Consider the following 20,978-nt stretch of genomic DNA (forward strand, 5'->3'; position numbering starts at 1 on the left):
ATCTACATTTCCATCACCATAACAAACAGCATAAATGATGAAACAAAAAGTCTAATAATTACATTCTTTTTACATATAAAAGGATGCAATCTGGGCATTTTATTTCTATTTTTGATACATCTCAAGATGTGCACACACTTTGCCTATTAAAAAATACTAATATTGATGTTAAATGAAGCTATTTAGTTGACATATTACTAATTTTATATATTTTAATTATTTTCCCAATATAATATTCTTTATACAGGATTTGTATCTGAAATACACCACATTATAAGCATGCAAACAAATATACGAAACTCTTATACAGAATCAGACTACTTGTTCATTTAACCAGCACTGTTTACTGCAGCTATATCTATCACTAATGCTAAAACAGATGATAATTATTATTTATGTAATTCTCAAGTTGATCAAACTATGGTCTAGTTTGCAAAAAAAATCATGATTTATGGATTACAAATTCCAACTTATTTATTTCTTTACTACAATAGCTATAGTAGGCGTGTCCAATCCACAACCCCATGGGCTCATGAGACCCCTGGACAGTTCAGAATGCAGACCCACAAGATAATAATAGTATTAAAACATAAAGGAAGTTTGTTATTTTTATATATTAGCTATATTATATACCGTACTTAATATATCATACAGCTCAATTCCTTTTCACACAGTGAGGCCCAGGCCAAAAAGTTGGACAACCCTGATTTCTATAATGTCCTCAACTACCAGACTTGGACATTTAAAAATCCATGAAACAACCCCATAAAATTCCAAAATACTACAAGAAAAAGCAACAATTCTGAAACCCTTGGATCCCAGATACCAGTCAAAACCTACCTTTACCATCTTCCTGAAGACTGTATGGCATCAATGCGGCTTCTAAGGGCATTTCCATAATAAGGGGCAACCACATAACAATTGTTTCAACAACATGGATATGTTTGGGCTATGATGGTTTTTTTGCTAGCTTCATACAATGTACTAAGCCATTGTTTGTAACCCACATTTGAAGTTCACACCTGCCGAACCAAAATTAGGACTACCATTTCTGCATTGGAAAAATCATGACCATGCAAAGGTTTTAAAAAAAAAACCTCACTAGTTTTTAGTTTAATTCTATTTTTTTGCTGCCTTCTAATAGTAATCTAGATATTTTTCAGTCCTGATGTAGCCAAAACCGAACTAAACATTTAGCACTATGTATGAGCTGAATTGTAACTTTGGCTTAATCCTCTTTTTTTTTTTACTATGAAAAAGACAGGAGGCAAAAGCAATTGGTTTCCAATCTAGCTCTCTCATACAATCTGCCAGGTTCTCTCTATCTTCTGTCTCTGTGTGTGTGTGTGTTCTACTCTTCTACCCTTCTCTCAGAAGCACAACCTCACAAAAATCGTCTATCTTTGCAGATAGAACAAGAGGAGATTTAAAATAAACCACAATAGCTCTGACAGCAAGATTGTTATGTTCCAAGCCCCATTTTAAGAAGCATGGTGATTTTGTAGATGACCCAAAATGCAGTTGTGAGATGATGTTCAGTTTATCTACTGGTGCCTCTTTCTGAAACACTCCAATTTATCCGTGCTATTTATCACTTTGCTCCAAGGAACCACTGCCTCCTGCAAGATATTCCTCTAATCTTTGCTTCTCCCTAAGACAGGAATTCAAACTCAATTTCATTGAGGGTCACATCAGGGTTGTGTTTGACTTCAGGGGGCCAAAGTGGGCATGGCCAGCTTGATGTTTCTTGTGTTGGGGAAACCTGTGGTGGCCAGAGAGCTCTGCCAGTGAAAACAGGCTCCTGAACTCCATTTTCAACTGCCATGGCTTCATGCAATCCTCTGCCAGTGAAAATGGAGCTCTGGGGTTCCATTTTTGCTGGCACAGGCACTACAAGCTGGTCCTTTGCTGTTTCTACGGTGGCCCCGAGGGCCAGATCTAAGCACTCCATGGGCCGAATCTCGTCCCCAGGCCTTGAGTTTGACACCCGTGCCCTAGGATAATTTTTATGGAACCCAACAGCTGGACTAATTTACTTCATTAAACTCCAAATATTTAATGGAGTTCAATCATCCCCAACTCCCTATTGCAAAGGTGCCCTTTTATTACCTTTATTAAAAATGGTTAAACTGCAACTGCCCGCTCATTTGCATGAGGACTCCTTATCTTCTATTTCCCAGTCACCTGCATCTTACGTCACTCAGCAGATAAGACCCACAAACCAAGGGGGGAAATTCTAAAATGAAAAGACAACACATTTTTGTTCTGGAACGAAGCTAACCAACATGGAAGCCCCGGAAGATTTATGTAGAGATGTCTAATGTTTTATCATTCAATGCATACGATGAACTCCCTATAAAAATGTTTAAATAGGTTACAACTATTGGACCTATATTATGTCTTTCGATATAAGTTGGAAACTGTAAGTTTGGATAAGAGAGATGCTAAATCTAGATAGTATAAGCAGCAAAATTCTTCAGTCAAGAAGAAGCAGGATATTACATCGAACAACAGCTAACAGCTATCTAACAAAATTAAATCCAATGGTGAAAAAAGTAAGGTTCTACATTTAAGCAAGAAAAACAATATGCACAGGTACAGTATATGTGGTACATTGCTCAACAGTAGTAACTGTGAGAGGGATCTTGGAGTCCTAGTGGACAACCAGCTAAACATGAGCCATCTAAACATGAGCCAGTATGCCAAAAAAGCTAACACCTAGACTGCCTTAACAGAGGGATAGAATCAAGATCACACAAAGTATTAATACCACTTTATAATGCCTTGGTAAGGCCACACGTGGAATACAGTTTTGGTCGCCACGATGTAAAAAGGATGTTGAGATTCTAGAAAGAGTGCAGAGAAAAGCAACAAAGATGATTAGGGGACAGGAGGCTAAAACATATGAAGAATGGTTGCAGGAACTCAGCATGTCTAATTTAATGAAAAGAAGGACTAGAGGAGATAGCAGTGATAGCAGTGTTCCAATATCTTGGGGGTTCCCACAAAGAAGAAGGAGTCAAACTATTCTCCAAAGCACTTGAGGGTAAAACAAGAAGCAATGGGTGAAAACTAAACAAGGAGAAAAGTAACTTAGAACTAAGGAGAAATGTCCTGACAGTTAGAATAATTAATCAGTGGAACAGCTTGCCTCCAGACGTTGTCAATGCTCCAACACTGAAAGTTTTTAAGAAGATATTGGATAACTATCTGTCTGAAGTAGTGTAGGGTTTCCGGCCTAAGCAGGGGGTTGGATTAGAAGACCTCCAAGGTCCCTTCCAACTCTGTATTATTATTGTTGTTGTTATTGTTGTTGTTGTTATTGTTGTTGTTATTGTTGTTGTTGTTGTTATTGTTGTTGTTGTTGTTGTTGTTGTTGTTATTATTATTATTATTATTATTATTATTATTATTATTATATGAAGCAGCTGGGCCATCTGCTACCAAGACTTTGTCCACTTTTAGCTTATCAAGAAAGTCACATCAGTACAAATGCCATCTGGTATTAGTAAATTATCTCTGTAGAATCTATTGAAACCACCTATTCTTCTCCAGACTTATCTCATTCAGAGAAAGATTTCTATCCAATTTCTTCTTGGACTGCTATCAAGAGGATGTTTCTCCTTAGAAAAGACACAGGTAAGCCGTCTAAGCTTGGAAAGGAACGAAGAAAGACTGTAAATGGAAATCTGGTACTGTATATATATATATTATATGTATTATAACCCAATACATTTGGATGTATTATAACCCAATACATTTAGATGGTGCCAACATTATATTCATTGTCCTGATATGTTTTAAGCCTAAATATTATAAATCGGGTGTCAAACTCGATTAAATTAAGGGCCACATCACGAATGTGTGTTGATCTTGGGTAGCCAGGTATGTGTGGCTAGGGTGGATGTGGCATGGGCACCTCAACATATTTAAGCATATTAAATATGCTTTCTGAAGTAAGAATCTCATTATGACCAGATCCTTTTTCCTGAATTCAACACAAGAAAAAAATTATACTTCAGAACGAGTAAGAGGAACAATGTAATCATGACTTATGAGAGATGTTAGAAACCTGTTAGGATGGAAATCTTAAAAGAGCAAATGGGTGGGATCCAAACAAGAAATACAGTTGGTCCCTGATTTATAATAGTTCATTTAGTGACCATTCGAAGACACAACGACATTGAAAAAAGTGACTTACGACATTTTTCACACTTATGAACATTACAGGGTCCCCTGATCATTTGATTGATTGATTGATTGATTGATTGATTTGATTTGATTTGATTTTTATGCTGCCCTTCTCCTTAGACTCAGGGCGGCTTACAACATGTTAACAATAGCACTTTTTAACAGAGCCGGCATGTTGCCCCCACAATCCGGGTCCTCATTTTACCCACCTCGGAAGGATGGAAGGCTGAGACAACCTTGAGCCGGTGATGAGATTTGAACCACTGCCCTTCAGATCTACAGTCAGCTTTAGTGGCCTGCAGTACTGCACTCTACCTGCTGCGCCACCCCGGCTCACCCCGGCTGATTTGTATTTGGATGCTTGGCAACTGACTCATACCTATGACCACTGCTGTATCCTGGGGTCATGTGACCCTCTTTGATGATCTTCTGACAAGCAAAGTCAATGGGGAAGTCAGATTCACTTAACCACAATGTTACTAATTTAACAACTGTAGTGATTCGCTTAACAAATGTGTCACGAAAAGTCATAAAATGGGGCAAAATTCACTTAGCGAATTCCTCACTTGGCAACGTAAATGTTGAACTCAATTGTGGTTGTAAGTTGAGGACTACGTGCATTACCTTGATGTTTAAAATGGACAAGAACTCTTGAAAAAATAAAGGACAAAAAATTCTAAAACCTTAAACAAAAGCTAAAGTTCTATTTGGACAGGGAGTCATTGCTCACAGTCACTCATGCCCTCATCACCTCGAGGTTCAATTACTGCAACGCTCTCTACATGGGGCTACCTCTGAAAAGTGTTCAGAAACTTCAGATCGTGCAGAACGCAGCCACAAGAGCCATGGTGGGGCTTCCAAGATTCGCCCACGTTTCTTCAACACTCCGTGGCTTGCATTGGCTGCCGATCAGTTTCCGGTCACAATTCAAAGTGTTGGTAATGACCTTTAAAGCCCTTCATGGCATTGGACCAGATTACCTCCGGAACCGGCTGCTACCGCACGAATCCCAGCAACCGATCAGGTCCCACAGAGTTGGCCTTCTCCGGGTCCCGTCGACTAAACAATGTCATTTGGCGGGCCCCAGGGGAAGAGCCTTCTCTGTGGCAGCCCCTGTCCTCTGGAACCAACTCCTCCCGGAGATTAGAACTGCCCCCACCCTCCCTGTCTTTCGTAAACTACTCAAGACTCATTTATACCGCCAGGCATGGGGGAGTAGAGATAGCTCTTCCCCCTAGGCCATTACAAGTTCTGCATGGTATGTTTGTGTGTATGTTTGGTTTTATAATAGGGGTTTTTAGTTGTTTTTTATTATTGGATTGTACATGTTGTGTTTATTATTGTTGTTAGCCGCCCTGAGTCTGCGGAGAGGGGCGGCATACAAATCCAATAAATTATTATTATTATTATTATTATTATTATTATTATTATTATTATTATTATTATTAAATGAATACTCATGGCTTTGCCCTAGACTGAAAATGGTAACAGAGGAAAATTTGCAGCAATATTATACTAATATTAGTAAACATTACTAAAATTGACTAAGCTTTTCATCTTTTTGCTATCTTTGCTATCTTTCTGTCGATCTAAGCCCAGGCTAGAAATCATGAGAATTCTGGGTCCCCGTATGACCCGCATTCTCATTGCATAAGTCTACTAATAGCAATTAATTCAGATTTCTATCCAAATGAAATCTGTCCCAGCCTGCTGCACATTGAAGGGGAGAGATGTGATAATGAGTAAGAGAGGAAATGTAGGCGGTTATAAAAAGAAAGCATTTGGGCAATCTTCTCTATTTCTTACATTTGCTCACTCTTCATGTCTCACTGCCTAAAATTAATCCCTGCTGAAGGCAGCTTTAAAAAGAGATTAGTTATTTCCTCTGCTTAAGTTCTGATCATTGTATGTAAGCACACACATTCCTGTGTCTCGTGATAAATATTGGTTTTCATTTCCGGCTAAAATTGATCCGGTCCAATCAATAATGCATCATCATTCAAGTTGTGCAATTGAATAAATCAACCATAGCAACTGTCTGTACTCGCCATGAAAATGGAACACGTTCTTCCTCTTCATTTATTATCATCACATATGCTCATTTCAATCTGCAACCTTTGAATAAAATGAAATGTGTTTACCTGCCTCCTTCAAAATGACTGATGAGATCAGACACTTTACTAGGTTTTTCTTTCGAGACACAAGAAGAGATAGGTGTAATTTCCTCCATTCTTGGCTTCGTGGTATACAAAGCTTTAGACTTAGGGGTTTGGTGGGTAATGGATGACTGTGAATTCTGCAGATGTAATGGCTTTGGAGGCACTGCAAAGAAAAAGCAACACTACTTTTCATATTCGTAGGAATTTCACATACTAGTGCTATTCAAAGCGGGGACTTTAAAACAGGGGTAAAATTCATTCCCCCCCCCTACAAATTCTGTGGGGGTGGCTTGGTGGGCACGCCAGGGGAAGGATACTGCAAATTTGCCATTCCCACCCCACTCCAGGGGAAGGATACTGCAAAATCCCTGTTCGCTCTGCACTCTTGGGGGAAGGATATTGTAAAATTTCCATTCCCACCCCACTCTGGGGCCAGTGAGAGGTGGTATTTACGGGTTCTCCGAACTACTCAAAATTTCCGCTAACATTTCTCTAGAATCTTTCAGAACCTGCTGAATTTCAACCCTGCTTTAAAACTTGTCTTCTTCGGCCTCAAAAGCTTTTGAAGTACCACACTAACATTCTTCAAGTCAGAGTGCCAGGAGCTCATTTAAAGAAATATTCAAGGCAATTTTTTCATTACTAGCGATTCATAACTGATGTTCCAATAATTTAGAAATTAACATTATATCAGTCAATATTATGACCTGCTGAAGGATGTTTCTTGGATTACCCAAAGGTAGATTTATTCATTCATAGAAAGAACACTTCAGTAGAGAAGTGTTCTGTCGAGCTCTCTGGTAGAATCCTCCTGAAAATTCACAGATACAAATTTCAGACACACACACACGTTTGAAAATTCAAAACAATGTTCTTTATACCAAAAATTCAAATAAACTAAGCACTCTTTTTGTATTGCAAAGAGCACTCATCTCCAAACAAACTGGTAATTTGTACAAGTCCCTTATCAATTCTGAGATACAGTAATACCTCGTCTTACGAACTTAATGGTTTCCGGGGGAGGTTCGTAAGATGAAAAGTTCGTAAGATGAAACATTGTTTCCCATAGGAAACAATGTAAAGTCAATTAATCCGTGCAACAACAAAAACCCCCACAAAAAAACGCCGCCGCCCGGCTGTCACCTTTTGAAACAGCCGGGGGGCTTCCCAGCAGCCTCCCGAATGCCGAACGCCAAACCCAAACTTCCGGGTTCAGTATTCGGGAGGCCGCCGAGAAGCCCCCCGGCTGTTTTAAAAGGTGACAGCTTGGCGGTGGGGCTTCCCAGCAGCCTCCCGAACCCTGAACCCGGAAGTTCAGCAAAGGTTCGGGTTCGGGAGGCTGCTGGGAAGCCCCGCAGCCCGGCTGTCACCTTCTAAAACAGCCGGGGGGCTTCCCAGCAGCCTCCTGAACCCGAATGCCAAACCCGAACTTCTGGGTTTGGCGTTCGGGAGGCCTCCGAGAAGCCCCCCGGCTGTTTTAAAAGGTGACAGCCGGGCGGCAGGGCTTCTCGGCGGCCTCCCGAACCCGAACTTTTGCCGAACTTCCGTGTTCAGTACCTATGATGCCACATTAAGTAAAAATTACAGAATATGTGAGCAAGCTTTTAAACTTGCTTTTAAACATTAGGGAACAATTGCAGGTTAAATATTCTTTATCAATCCAACATTTAATGAGAATGGAGTAGCTCCAAATCAATTTATGAGATTTCTCAGGTGTGGTGAAGGGCTGTAGATGTCAGGGCTACCAGCCAAATGGATCTCCAAAAGTTGCAGTTTCCATATAGTTAGGCAGATTACAACTATAGAAAAGATGCTAACAAAGGTGGTGCCGGTAGCTACTACTACTACCCCGATGCCATCAAGAAAGATTAAGAACTTTAATTCAGCTGGGGGCCATTGCTGCAGTACTTGATCATTCTAACACATGAAGTTGTCTCAAACTAAAGCCAACAAATCTGCCCCACACAACCAGAAATGCATAGAGATTTATAAATCAATTATTCCAGGATGCAAAGTAAAACAGAGTAAAATCAATTGCAACAACAAAATCACAGCAGCATTTCAACTGATCCTCTTCTGTAATAAACTCAGAGAAGAAAAAGCAAGGAAACTCTCAGACTCAGCACATACAGAAGTTCAAGTTAACTACTTTATTATGTTCGGTCTGTTAATGCAGAAATGTTCTCAGACTGGAAGCCTTATCTTGGGAACAAATAGATAATTTGTATACATGCCTGTCTGGAGGAGGAGGGGAGAGAGGGGATCAGTCCTGTAGCCCTTTCATGATGGTGCAGTGACTCCAGGCTATCTTCATGTTTGTTCCCTCCTCCCTAGGTAATTCTAGCATAAGTTGCTACAACTCACTATGGCCAATTCACAGTTGAACAATTCACCATGGGACAAGAGTTACACTAATATCAAGAGGTATTCGGCATGGCTAGTCCAGTGAAGAGAAAGACCAGGGTAGACAAACAGCAGTGTTCCAATATTTATTTATTTATTATTTTACTTATTATTAGAGTTGAAAGGGACCTTGCAGGTCATCAAGTCCAACCCCTTGCTCAAGCTGGAAACCCTACACTACCCCAGCCAGATGGCAGTCCAATTTTCTTTTGAATGTGTCAAGTGATGGGTGTTCACAACCTCCGCTGGCAGGCGGATCCATTGGTTGATTGCTCTCACTGTCAGAAAGTTCTTAATTTAATAATAATAATAATAATAATAATAATAATAATAATAATAATAATTTATTAAATTTGTATGCCGCCCCTCTCCGAAGACTTGGGGTGGCTCACAACATAAATCTTCAAATTAATGTAAAAAGTTACTAGTTTAACAATGCTTTTAAAATATCCTATTTGTAAATTCGATGACATTATTACTACAGTAATGCTGACTTGTTATTAGGAACTGGCCTGAGTCATACTCTGCTTTCTAAACAATTTCCAATTATCTTATCTTCCTTATTTCCTGGTTGAATCTCTCCTTGGTCAGTTTCCATCCATTGCTCCTAGTGCCCTGGAAATTAGTGTGACCCCTTCCTCTCTGTGGCAACCCCTCAAATATTTATTTATTTATTTATTTATTGGATTTGTATGCCGCCCCTCTCCAAAGACTCGGGGCGGCTAACAGCGACAATAAAAACAGTGTACAATGGTAATTTGGTATTGATGATTAAAAATCTATTAATATAAAAACCAAACATACATACATACATACCATGCATAGAATTGTAAAGGCCTAGGGGGAAAGAGGATCTCAATTCCCCCATGCCTGGCAGCAGAGGTGGGTTTTAAGTTGTTTACGAAAGGCAAGGAGGGTGGGGGCAGTTCTAATCTCTGGGGGGAGTAGGTTCCAGAGGGCTGGGGCCGCCACAGAGAAGGCTCTTCCCCTTATATTTGTATACTACTATCATATCATTTGAGGGGTTGCCACAGAGAGGAGATGGGTCATTTTTTTTTCAAAATCACCTAAAGGCCAGACAAGGAATAATGGATGGAAACTGATCAAGGAAAAATTCATCCTAGAAATTAGAAATTTTCTGACAGGGAGAACATTCAACCAATGGAAGAGAAATTGCCTTCAGAACTTGTGGGAGGTTCATCACTAGAAGTTTTCAAGAAGAGACTGAACTTTTATCTGTCTGAAATGGTGTAGGGCAGTGATGGGTGCTACAGGTGACATGTGGAGTCATATCTGAGGACATGCGAGACTTTGCCCTATGTCAACACCAGTGTGCTTGCATGCACTGGACAGTTGATTTTTGGCCTTCTGGAGGGTGGGGGGAGCTGTTTTTACCAATTGGGCTGTTTTACACCATCCACAGCCTTCTGGAGCCTGTGCATGGTGAAAAATGGCCGAACAGGTCAACCGGAAGTTCAGAAACGTGAGGCCAGTGCGCGGAAAGGGGTTTTGTGTGTGCATAAATGAGGGGAGGTCATTACATTATGGGGGTGGGCACGAACCCCTCTGCCATTGTGCTTGTGTACACCCTTTTGGCATCCGAGCAAAAAAAGGTTTGCCATTACTGGTGTAGGGTTTCCTGCTTGGGCAGGGGGTTGGACTAGATGACCTACAAGGTCCCTTCCAACTCTGTTAATCTGTTAAAATGGTGGAATAGAATAATTAAAGAAAGGGTATTAAAGGAGGGGCAAAATGAAATGTGAAAGACAAAACTTAGAATATTTTAAATTATTTTAAATAATCAAATCAAATGGTTGAATTGTCCTGTGGCAAGCTGGCCATCATAACTTGGCTGTGTCGCGTTTACCGCAGCAAGTTGGCAACACAGCAAGAAGTCCCATTCTGCTGCCAAGTTGGGTGCTTCCCAACAAAAATGATGGGATCATAACTGGGAGGGCAATTTTCACAATGACCTTATTTTTATTGGAAGTGCCATAACAAATGACCATACAGGGAGTCCTTTACTTACAACTGGTTGCTTAGTAGTCATGTGACTGTAATATATATATAATTAATATATAATATATAATATATAATTAATATATAATATATAATATATAATATATAATATATAATATATAATATATAATATATAATATATAATATATAATACAGTATATAATACAGTATATAATACAGTATATAATATATAATATACAATATACAATATATAATATATAATATATAATATATATTTATAGAGGGAAGGCAGCTCAGGTCTCCTGTGTTCGGTATTTTTTTAAATTAAGGGAGACTAGGATAGCACTATTTCAGCCTTGTTCTGGCCTCATCAGCTAGCCATACCCTTGATCCAGTAGCTTCTGCCTTGTAATGCAGAGAATTAACCTCTAGGTCACAGGATCTGATCCCTTCAGCTTTGTACCCAGGGAGGGGCTATATGTTTTTTCTGTCGGATCACCCTGGTATATTGAAGGAGCGTCACAGTTCCTTTTTGCCTCTAGGCCCAATCCAGGGCCATTTCAAGGCAGTTTATTTCTTCATAGTTGACAAACTATATTCTGTATGTGTCACATGTTTTTGCTTAATTTTTTTTTAAATTAAGGGAGACTAGGATAGCACTATTTTGCCTTGTAATATATATATTTTCTCATCATTCTTATCACCTATCTCCTCCCACTTATGACTGTAACTTGTTACTTGTATCTTTAAGATTTTTATTAATATTGGTTGTTTTCTCATTGCTAATTTGTACCCTATGACCAGTGATGGGCTACCAAAATTTTTACTACCACCGTGGGCATGGCTTATGCATTTTGTTTCAACATCTTTCAGTGCAAATTGGGTGTTCTGGGGTGGAGCTCCAAAATTTGCTACCGGAACTGCATTCCTGATCGTTCCCATAGGAGCCCATCACTGCCTATGACAATCATTAAGTGCTGCACCTCATGATTCTTGACAAATGTATATTTTCTTTTATGTACACTGAGAGCACATGCACCAAAGACAAATTCCTTGTGTGTCCAATCACACCTGGCCAAAAGAAAAATATCTTTAAAAAAATCTAAATTTTTCTCTACAACAGACTGGGAGATCTAGACCAGCCCCTCCCCAAACCTTTGTCCATGGATCAGCACTTAACCAGGCTAAGTAACTAAGCGAAGCCCCATCCGCGGGATGAAGGCAGCATGCAAAACCACGCGCCCTCCGTTCCGCAGAAAAAACACTCTCCACGTGTTGTGATTCAGCCTGAGGCTCCTCAGGGACCGGCTGGATCTCTGCCGGATCCATGCCCAGAGGAGGAGGACAGTGAACAGGAGGGGGAGGACCAAGCAGACGGAGGAGAGGAACGTCAGGAAGAGGAGGAGGGAGAGCAGCCTGAGACCCCCAGGGGGGGGCTCTCCCCAGCTAGTAGCCTGGATTCATTGGATGAAGACGCACAGGCTATAATAGACATGAAGCAGCGACGTGCAGCTCAAAGACGGGGCCAATTAGAAAGGTATTTCCATCCCTGAATTGGCAACAGCTGGGTTTAGGTGTGGTTCTCCTCAGCAGGGTTGAAAAGGCAGGCCCGCCCTTACAGTCTTGTGGAGAGTTATCAACTAGGAGTCCTGTGACCTTGCTTCGATTCTTGGCGTCTCTGATCTTGGCTTGTGGCCTAGAAGTCTGGAAGACTTGGGGGAGGCGTGGGTTTTATTATCTCCAGCGTTATTTTTGCCAGCAAGAATCCTGTTTTATTGCCTGGCCTTCGTGAAACCTCTGTGAAGCTTCATCGTGTTCCTGTCTGTAAGAACAGTTTTTGTTACCTGTGTTTGCTTTGAATTATATAAACTGCCTTTGCTTTTTACCAGTGTGTCTGGATACTCTTTTGGGTTGGTGCTGGCGTCTGGGGGGACCCAGACAGAACACTGCGTAACCAAACAAAGCCCCATCCGCGGGATGAAGGCAGCATGCAAAACCATGCCCCCTCCGTTCCGCAGAAAAAACCCTCTCCACGGAACCAGTCCCTGGTGCCTGAAAGGTTGGTGGTCACTGATCTAGATCAACGAACAACAGACGATGGTTGAAAAACTGACTATGCCACTCACAGGAATGATAAATCTTCCGAAGGGAAGGGGAGAAACTGAGATCAATTTGCAAGGCAAAAGGAAAGCACTGAGGAGGAGGAAGCAGCTTAAACGAATTAACGATCGTCTTTAAAATCATAAGGCAAATATCAGACAGCTGCCTCTTTCCATAAGAAACGCCAGAAGTACCAGGCTGAATAAGTGGAAAAAGTAGTACATGTTTAAAGTTTCGCTTCCTTGCCAAGAAACACGTAGCCTTGCAACCAGATTGCTGTGCCAGAAAGTATAATGATGGTGAGAGGAAAGAAAACTGCCAGTTTGGGAGGACCAGTGTTTCTCAAATAACACGGAACAAGTACCACCTACTCTAAGTGGAGCCCAGCTGTGATGTTCCCTTCTTCTAATGTGTCTTAGTTTTTATTTATTTTATTTTGTCAAGTACATATTGGTAGCATACATAAATGTATAACAAAATAGATCTATCCTAGTCTCCCTTAATTTTCAAATTCAGCAAAAACATGTGACACATAGAGAGTATAGTTTGTTGGCTATGAATAAATTAACTGCCTTGGAAATGGCCCTGGGTTGGGTCAAGAGGCAAAAAGGAAGTTGTGATGCTCCTTCAATATACCAGGGTGATTCGACACAAAAAATATGTAACCCTTCCCTGGTACAGAGCTGAAGGGATTGGATACTGTAGCCTAGAGGTTAATTCTCTGCCTTACAAGGCAAAAGGCTGCAAGTTCAAGTCCCAATAAGGGTATGGCTAGCTGATAAGGCCAGAACAAGGCCGAAATAGATCTATCCTAGTCTCCCTTAATTTTCAAATTCAACAAAAAAATATAACGTGGTTTATATACATGAGATAGACTAATAAGAGGGAAACATTAGGACAGGGACGGTAGGCATGCTGGTGCACTTACTGACCTCTTAGGCATCAGGTGAGATCAAAATTCAGTCTTCCTGGTTAGAGAGTATGATTTAGAATAAAGTGACAGAACTCCAATAATTAATTATCAGGAAAAACACAGCTCACATGTGTTCCTACTGATGTCTCACTGCATACTTAACTGCACCAGCATTTTGTTTGGAAATAACCGGGGACAATAAAGAAATAGTATCTGTTAGCTCAGTGCAAATCAACCATTAGTGTCCTATATTTCCTGTACTTAACAGTGCAGGTAGTCCTCGATTCACAACAGGTCAATTAGGGACTGTTCAAAGTTACGAAACGTTATGGAAAAAGTGACTTATGACCTACGTTTACACTTATGACCACTGTAACATCCCCATGGTCATGTGATCAAAATCCAGGCGCTTAACAAGTGGTTCATATTTATGACGATTACAGTGTCCCGGAGTTATGTGGTCACTTTCTGCGACCTTTTGACCAACAAAGTTAGTGGGAAAGTCAGATTCACTTTAATATCTGTGTGACTCGCTTAACGACTGCAATGATTCATTTAACAAAAGTGGCAAGAAAAGTTGTAAAATGGGGCAAAATTCACTTAACAAATTTTTCACTTAGCAACAAAAATTTTGGGCTCAACTGTGGTCCTAAGTCGAGGATGATCTATAACAGTGATGGTGAAACTTTTTTCCCTTCCGGTGCCAAAAGAGTGTGGACGTGCGCTATCACGCATGGCCCAGTGCCCACACCCATAATTAAATGCCTGGGGAGGGCAAAAACAATTTTCCCCCACCCCCCAGAGGCCCTCTGGAAGCTGGAAAAGGCCTGTTTCCTAACTTCTGATGGGCCCAGTAGGCTCATTTTTCGCCCTTCCCAGGCTCCAAAGGCTTCCCTGGAGCTGGGAGAGGATAAAAACAACCTCCCCCATCCCCGGAGACTCCCTGGAAGCCAAAAACGCCCTCCCACAGCCTTTGTGCGAGCTAAAAATCAGCTGGCCGGCACACACATGCACATTAGAGCTGAGCTAGGGCAATGGCTTGCGTGCCAACAGATATGGCTCCGTGTGCCACCGGTGGCACCCCTCCCATAGGTTCGCCATCACTGATCTATAATCACTACGTACATGCAATATGTTCTAGAATTTTGATTAAATGTTTTTTTTAGCACAGGCTAAATGCACCAGGAGTGTTCCCAGCAAGTTTCTTAGTTATGATATTCAGCCAGTTACCAGGTATGCCAACACAGTAATTATTAATTATATATATGTTGTGGTTACCTCTGGCCCAGCTCCTGCCCAAAGGACTGTGGATGTGGGGGAGACATCCACATGCTGCAGGCCTGTTTTGCTCCCGGTGGAATCTGCTGATGAAGGCTCCTCTGACCAAGAAGACATGAGTGACAGGGAGGAGGAGAGTGTGGCAGACAGCTCAGAAGGAGATCAATTATCTAGCTCCTCCTTGGATTCAGAACAAGAGTTAATGATACAGCCACCCATGCGGAGAGCGATGCATAGGCAGCAACAACTGAGAGATTATTATCAAAGAAAATGAGGTCACCTGTGGTTGGGTGGGGCTGTGGTAATTAGTGAGGCTGCTATAAATAGCAGCCTGTGGGTTTGGCCATTGTGGAGGATTATCTGATCGCTGTGTTTCGTGCCTAGTTTGCTGACTTTGACCTTTTGTGTGCTGATTTTTCCCCGCTTTGAAACTAAACCAGAGCAAAGTGTGTTTCACTTTGTGAAAGAAGAAGGACTGTGAATTGCCTCACAGCTGCAAGCTAAGTATCACAGAACTGATAAGGGACTTGTACCAATTACCAGTTTGTTTGGAGACGAGTGCTCTTTGTTATACAAAAAGAGGGCTTAGTTTAAGTGAATTTTCATTATAAAGAACATTGTTTTGAATTTTCAAACGTGTGTGTGTCTGAAATTTGTATCTGTGAATTTTCGGGAGGAGTCTACCAGAGAGCCCGACAGAACATATATACAGTATATTTTAAGTTGAACGCAAAGGCCTTGAACTAAGCTGAGGCATACTGAAAAACATTTTCCATCTCCCTACCCCCACTCTTCCACGTTACCCAAAATGTCACTCCAGATGATTAGGGGCTGCCTGAATTAAAGCAATTTTGCAATAAGCAAGGAAGCACCAAATAGCATTGTTGAAAACCAGGTCAGAGACTACTGCTGGCTGCCAGCATACAAATCAGAAGCAGCAAAAACAGACTTTGAATATTTTCCACTTCATTAAAGACAGACATCTTTCAAGACAGATCTCTGAGTGCACAATAATTCCGTACACCAGGGAAAGTGTTCTGTTAATAATCGTGATAAAAAGGGCATTGAAATAATATATGAAGGACATTGAAGTAGACTCAGTGAAGCTAGTATACCAGGAAGGTTTACTGAAGAGTGTGTAGAGACTAAACTAGCCTACAAGAAAGGCCAAATGAAACATGGCAAGGCAAAGTATTATATGGCCAGTACATTGTTTTTTAAGCACCAAAGTAGGTAACAAGGCTTGGCCAAGGCTGAGAACAGGAAAGCAGAAGAAAAATATAAACTAATGGCAACTCCAAATCTCAACTAGCAAATGCTCTGTCCTACACATTGGGAAGAAGAATCTGAACTCCAAATACGAACTGAATAATCAAATTATCATAGATAATCCCCACTCGGTTAAAGACCTTGGTATACTAATAACAAAAGATTTAAGTGCCAAAGCCCACTGCAACAATATAGCCAAGAAGGCTTCAAGAGTTGTAAACCTAATCCTACGTAGCTTCTGCTCTGGCAATCTCACACTACTTACCAGAGCTTACAAAACGTTTGCCAGACCCATCCTCGAATACAGCTCATCTGTTTGGAACCCATATCGCATCTCAGACATTAACACCCTTGAAAATGTCCAAAGATACTTCACCAGAAGAGCCCTTCACTCCTCCACTCGAAATAGAATACCCTACGAGACTAGACTTTCAATCCTGGGCCTAGAAAATTTAGAACTAAAACGCCTTAAACAAGATCTAAGTATTGCCCACAAGATCATATGCTGCAACGTTCTGCCTGTCGGCGACTACTTCAGCTTCAACCACAACAACACAAGAGCACACAACTGATTTAAACTTAATATTAACTGCTCGAAACTTGACTGTAAAAAATATGACTTCAGTAACCGAGTTGTCGAAGCGTGGAACTCATTACCGGACTCCATAGTGTCATCCCCAAACCCCCAACACTTTACCCTTAGATTATCTATGGTGGACCTATCCAGATTCCTAAGAGGTCAGTAAAGGGCGAGTACAAGTGCACTAGAGTGCCTTCCGTCCCCTGTCCTATTGCTCTCCTACATCTCCTATACCTTTCTTCTATTCCTATATCTCTTCTTCTATTCTTTCATTGATATGTTCTATTACTATACCTTCTTTTCTATTATTTCTTAGATATATTTTACTATGAGTATCTCCTCTATAACCTTCATCATGTATTTTACTATGTGTATATAGATATATACCCACTAAAACCCATCATTGTATATTGGACAAAATAAATAATAAATAAATAATTAAAAATAATAATTCTGGCTGCACAAGGCCAAACATTAAGAACAAATGCATATACAGCCAGAATTGAAATGACAGTAAATGTCTCCTCTGCAAAGAAAATGAACAAAATGTGTACTGCCTGGTTAGCGGCTGCAAGATCATACAGGCTGACTACAAACAACGGCATGAGAAAAAAGCAACAATGATGCATTGGGTTATTTGTAAATTTATTTGCCTGCAAGCAAGAACTGATCTGATCACAAAATAGACAAATAAAAAAAATGAAGAAGCTAAGTTGCTCTGGGACTTTAGCAATCAAACAAACAAGTACAGCGGTACCTCTACTTAAGAACTTAATTCATTCCGTGACCAGGTTCTTAAGTAGAAATGTTTGTAAGTAGAAGCTATTTTTCCCATAGGAATCAATGTAAAAGCAAATAATGCATGCAAACCCATTAGGAAGGAAAGAAAAGCTCGGGATTTGGGTGGGAGGAGGAGAAGGAGAAAGAAGAAGAGGAGGAGGAGGAGGACAGCCGCTGCCGAAGGAAGAACGTGAAGTGAGGGGAATTTTTAAAAATCCAAAACTTTAAGGCTTAAAAAATAAGAGGGACTCAGGCAGCGAGGAGGAGCACGCACCTCCCATACACCCAATAAGAGGCTGCCTCCCGTATACTGCGCCAGAGGGAGAAACCCAGGGGGAATGGCAGGAAACTGACCAGGCCTGGGAAATTTTTCCAGGCTTGGGTTCTTAAGTAAAAAATGGATCTTAAGAAGAGGCAAAAAAAATCTTTAACACCTGGTTCTTATCTAGAAAAGTTCTTAAGTAGAGGCGTTCTTAGGTAGAGGTACCATATATGGGGTTTTAACACTTTTAGTAATCTGTATCAGTCTTTTAAAGTAAATTAGATTTCTTTTATGTATTATTGTATTTATAATATTGTACGCCGCCCTGAGTTGCTGTGAGACGGGCGGCATAGAAATCTAATAAATAAATAAATAAATAAATAAACAAACAAACAAACAAACAAATAATATCCCAGACTTAACAACTATGGATTAAAAAAAAACAAAAAAGGTTTGGATCGTGCATACTGCAGTTCCTGGAGAGAGAAGAGAAAGAACTAGTGAAAATCACAATACAGTGGAACCCCGACATAAGAGCTGCTCTACTTAAGAGCAACTCGAGATAAGAGCTGGGAGGGGAGAGATATTTTTGTTCTACTTACAAGCCCAAATTCGAGATACAAGCGCCAAGGTGCTGTCTCCTGAAGCCAAACGCTAACTTCCGCGTTCGGCTTCAGGAGACAGCTGCGAAGCGGCGCGCGTGTTTTAAAAGGTTGCAGCCGGCCTGGGGGGCTCGGGGGGGTGCTTGCAGCTTTCTTTCTTGCTCTTTTTCTTTCTCTCTTTTACCTTCCCTTCCTCTATTTCTTCTTTTCTTTCTCCTTCCCACCTTCTTCCCTCCCTCCCTTCACTCATTCCTCTCTTACTCTCCCCTTTCATAAGTTTCCTTGCTTCCTTCCTCTGTTCCTGTCCCTTCCCTCTTTCTTTCCTTCCTTCCTTCCCACCCTCCGTCCATTCATTCACCCATTCCTCTCTTGATCGCTTAAAGCCGGTCCCTGGTGCAAAAAGGGTTGGGGAACCTCTGTCCTACAGGATTGGGTGGCAGAGAAGTTGAACATATGTAAATTTAAAAGTTTAAGAAAGTTTACAAGTTAAGTGAAAGAAACTTCATTATTCATTTATATGTACATGTACATTTCTTCATTAAAAACATGTCTTTCTGCATAATTTAGACTAACTTTGTGAGTTTTTTGAGGGCTGGAACCAATTAAAATTATTTACATTAATTCCTATGGGGAAAAGTCGTTCGAGATAAGAGCTGCTCGACTTAAGAGCCCAGGTCCGGAACGAATTAAACTCGTATCTCGAGGTACCACTGTATAGTAAGACATGCAAATGGAAGTAGAAAGACTGTGGCAAAACAAAGCAAAATATAGTACCACCTAGCAATAGGGGCTTTGGGTAAAATCCCAAACGATTTGGAGCACCACACGAACACCAGCAGTATTAACAAAATCACCATCAATCAATTCCAAAAGGCAGCTGTACTTGGAACAGCTTACATCCAAGGACAATACCTTTAACACCATCAAAGAACAACATCTGCCTATCTCAGATCATGGGAAGGACTCAATAGGTGGATAAAAATATGAAATCCAGAGTAAACATCTAGATAACTCTGTGACTAACCATAATTATACTTTTTGCTATAATGCAGTTATACAATGTATATCTGTATTGCTATTCTATCAAATTTAATCTCAGTTGAAACAACTTCATACATTTGTTTCCATTTCCAGAAAATATATAGCTACTGTGTAAGTTATCCGATATACATAAATTTGTCCTGTAATCCATAACAGATACAAAAGAGGTTTCTTTTACTTAGAACCATAGTTATTCAAACTATCACTTTATTATGTTTTATTTACAGCTATAGTAAATGCTAAATTCTGAATCTAGTCTAAAAAAACAGATTCTGGAATAATTTGTCATATTTATCCATTTAATTTTGAAATTCATGTGCTTAATTAATTATCCAAAGCATCATATTGTAATAAGAACATAAATCATAAATCTGTTGAATCATATTAATATTTCTAGCCTATTCTATCACTATCGTATTGAATCACACGTAAGCAACCTAAATTCTATGATTATACCACAGTAGGAAAAGATCTAAAATGCTTTTACAGTATCATACATAGCTTTATTATATTCTTTTATCCATTTTTAAAATAACTGCAGCCAACTAAAACCAACGGCACAGGAGAATGGTCATCAACAGATCAATGCCTTACAGTTTGTAATAAAAACAATTCACCTTCAAAGCTCCAAGAAGGGATAAAGCAAAATATTCCAATAAATGATAAGAGAAGCAAACATAATTCTGAATTAAAATCAAGAACCAAGGTTTATCCCTACCTAGCATAAATGTAAAGATTTGAGGTTAAGTGTTCAAAATTATTCAGCCAGTAAAGTTCACTCTCTATCCATTAATCACTGCCTTGTATTGGAATGAAACAAGTTCAGAAGATAAGCATCTATGCGCTGACTACCACACCACCCTATGAATCATTGTTTTGGACCAAGAACATTTCCAGAGATGCTCTATTGTAGAGGTATCAAATCGTTGGTGTCACAGCAGTATCACGTGATGTATCACAACTTTTTTCTCCCTTTGCTAAACTGGGCATGGGTGGCGCAATCAAGCCCACGGACCACAAGTTTGATACCCCTATTCTATTAGGACCATGTGATGCTATGAGAGCTATGATAGCAAGCTAAGATGCAGATAAGATTGCTCAGTGCAATATTGTACCCTCATGACATCAAGAGAAACTTGAAATAATTAATTCATCCCCCTGTAGGACTATGGCACTAATAGCAATCCTTAGCAGAGAATGGTTGGAATGAATTCACTCACTGGATGAATCGGACAGGAGTCGTTAGAGGTCTATGCTGGCTGGAGAATTCTGGGAGTTGAAGTCCACAAGTCTTAAAGTTGCCAAGTATGGAGACCCCTGCATTAGATGGTCTATGCCACAGATAGTATTTTGAACTCAGATGCCTTCTATTTATTATACTACAATAAACACATAACTATATACCATCTTATTTATTTAT

General features: G+C 40.2%; 1 protein-coding gene across 6 annotated transcripts in view; it reads right to left on the reverse strand.

Moving 5' to 3' along the window:
* Positions 1-20,978, reverse strand: part of FGD4 (FYVE, RhoGEF and PH domain containing 4) — a 160,056-nt gene that overhangs the window by 40,373 nt on the left and 98,705 nt on the right. For 3 of the 6 annotated variants that reach the window (XM_070756430.1, XM_070756432.1, XM_070756431.1), the window contains exon 3: positions 6,333-6,513. The exons of the other annotated variants lie outside the window; for them this stretch is intronic. In XM_070756430.1, coding sequence (XP_070612531.1) covers positions 6,333-6,513 — 181 coding nt within the window. The remainder of the gene's footprint in view (positions 1-6,332; positions 6,514-20,978) is intronic. 6 annotated transcript variants of the gene reach the window in all.

This window comes from Erythrolamprus reginae, chromosome 6, assembly GCF_031021105.1.
Source record: "Erythrolamprus reginae isolate rEryReg1 chromosome 6, rEryReg1.hap1, whole genome shotgun sequence".
Classification (NCBI taxonomy): Eukaryota; Metazoa; Chordata; class Lepidosauria; order Squamata; family Dipsadidae; genus Erythrolamprus; species Erythrolamprus reginae.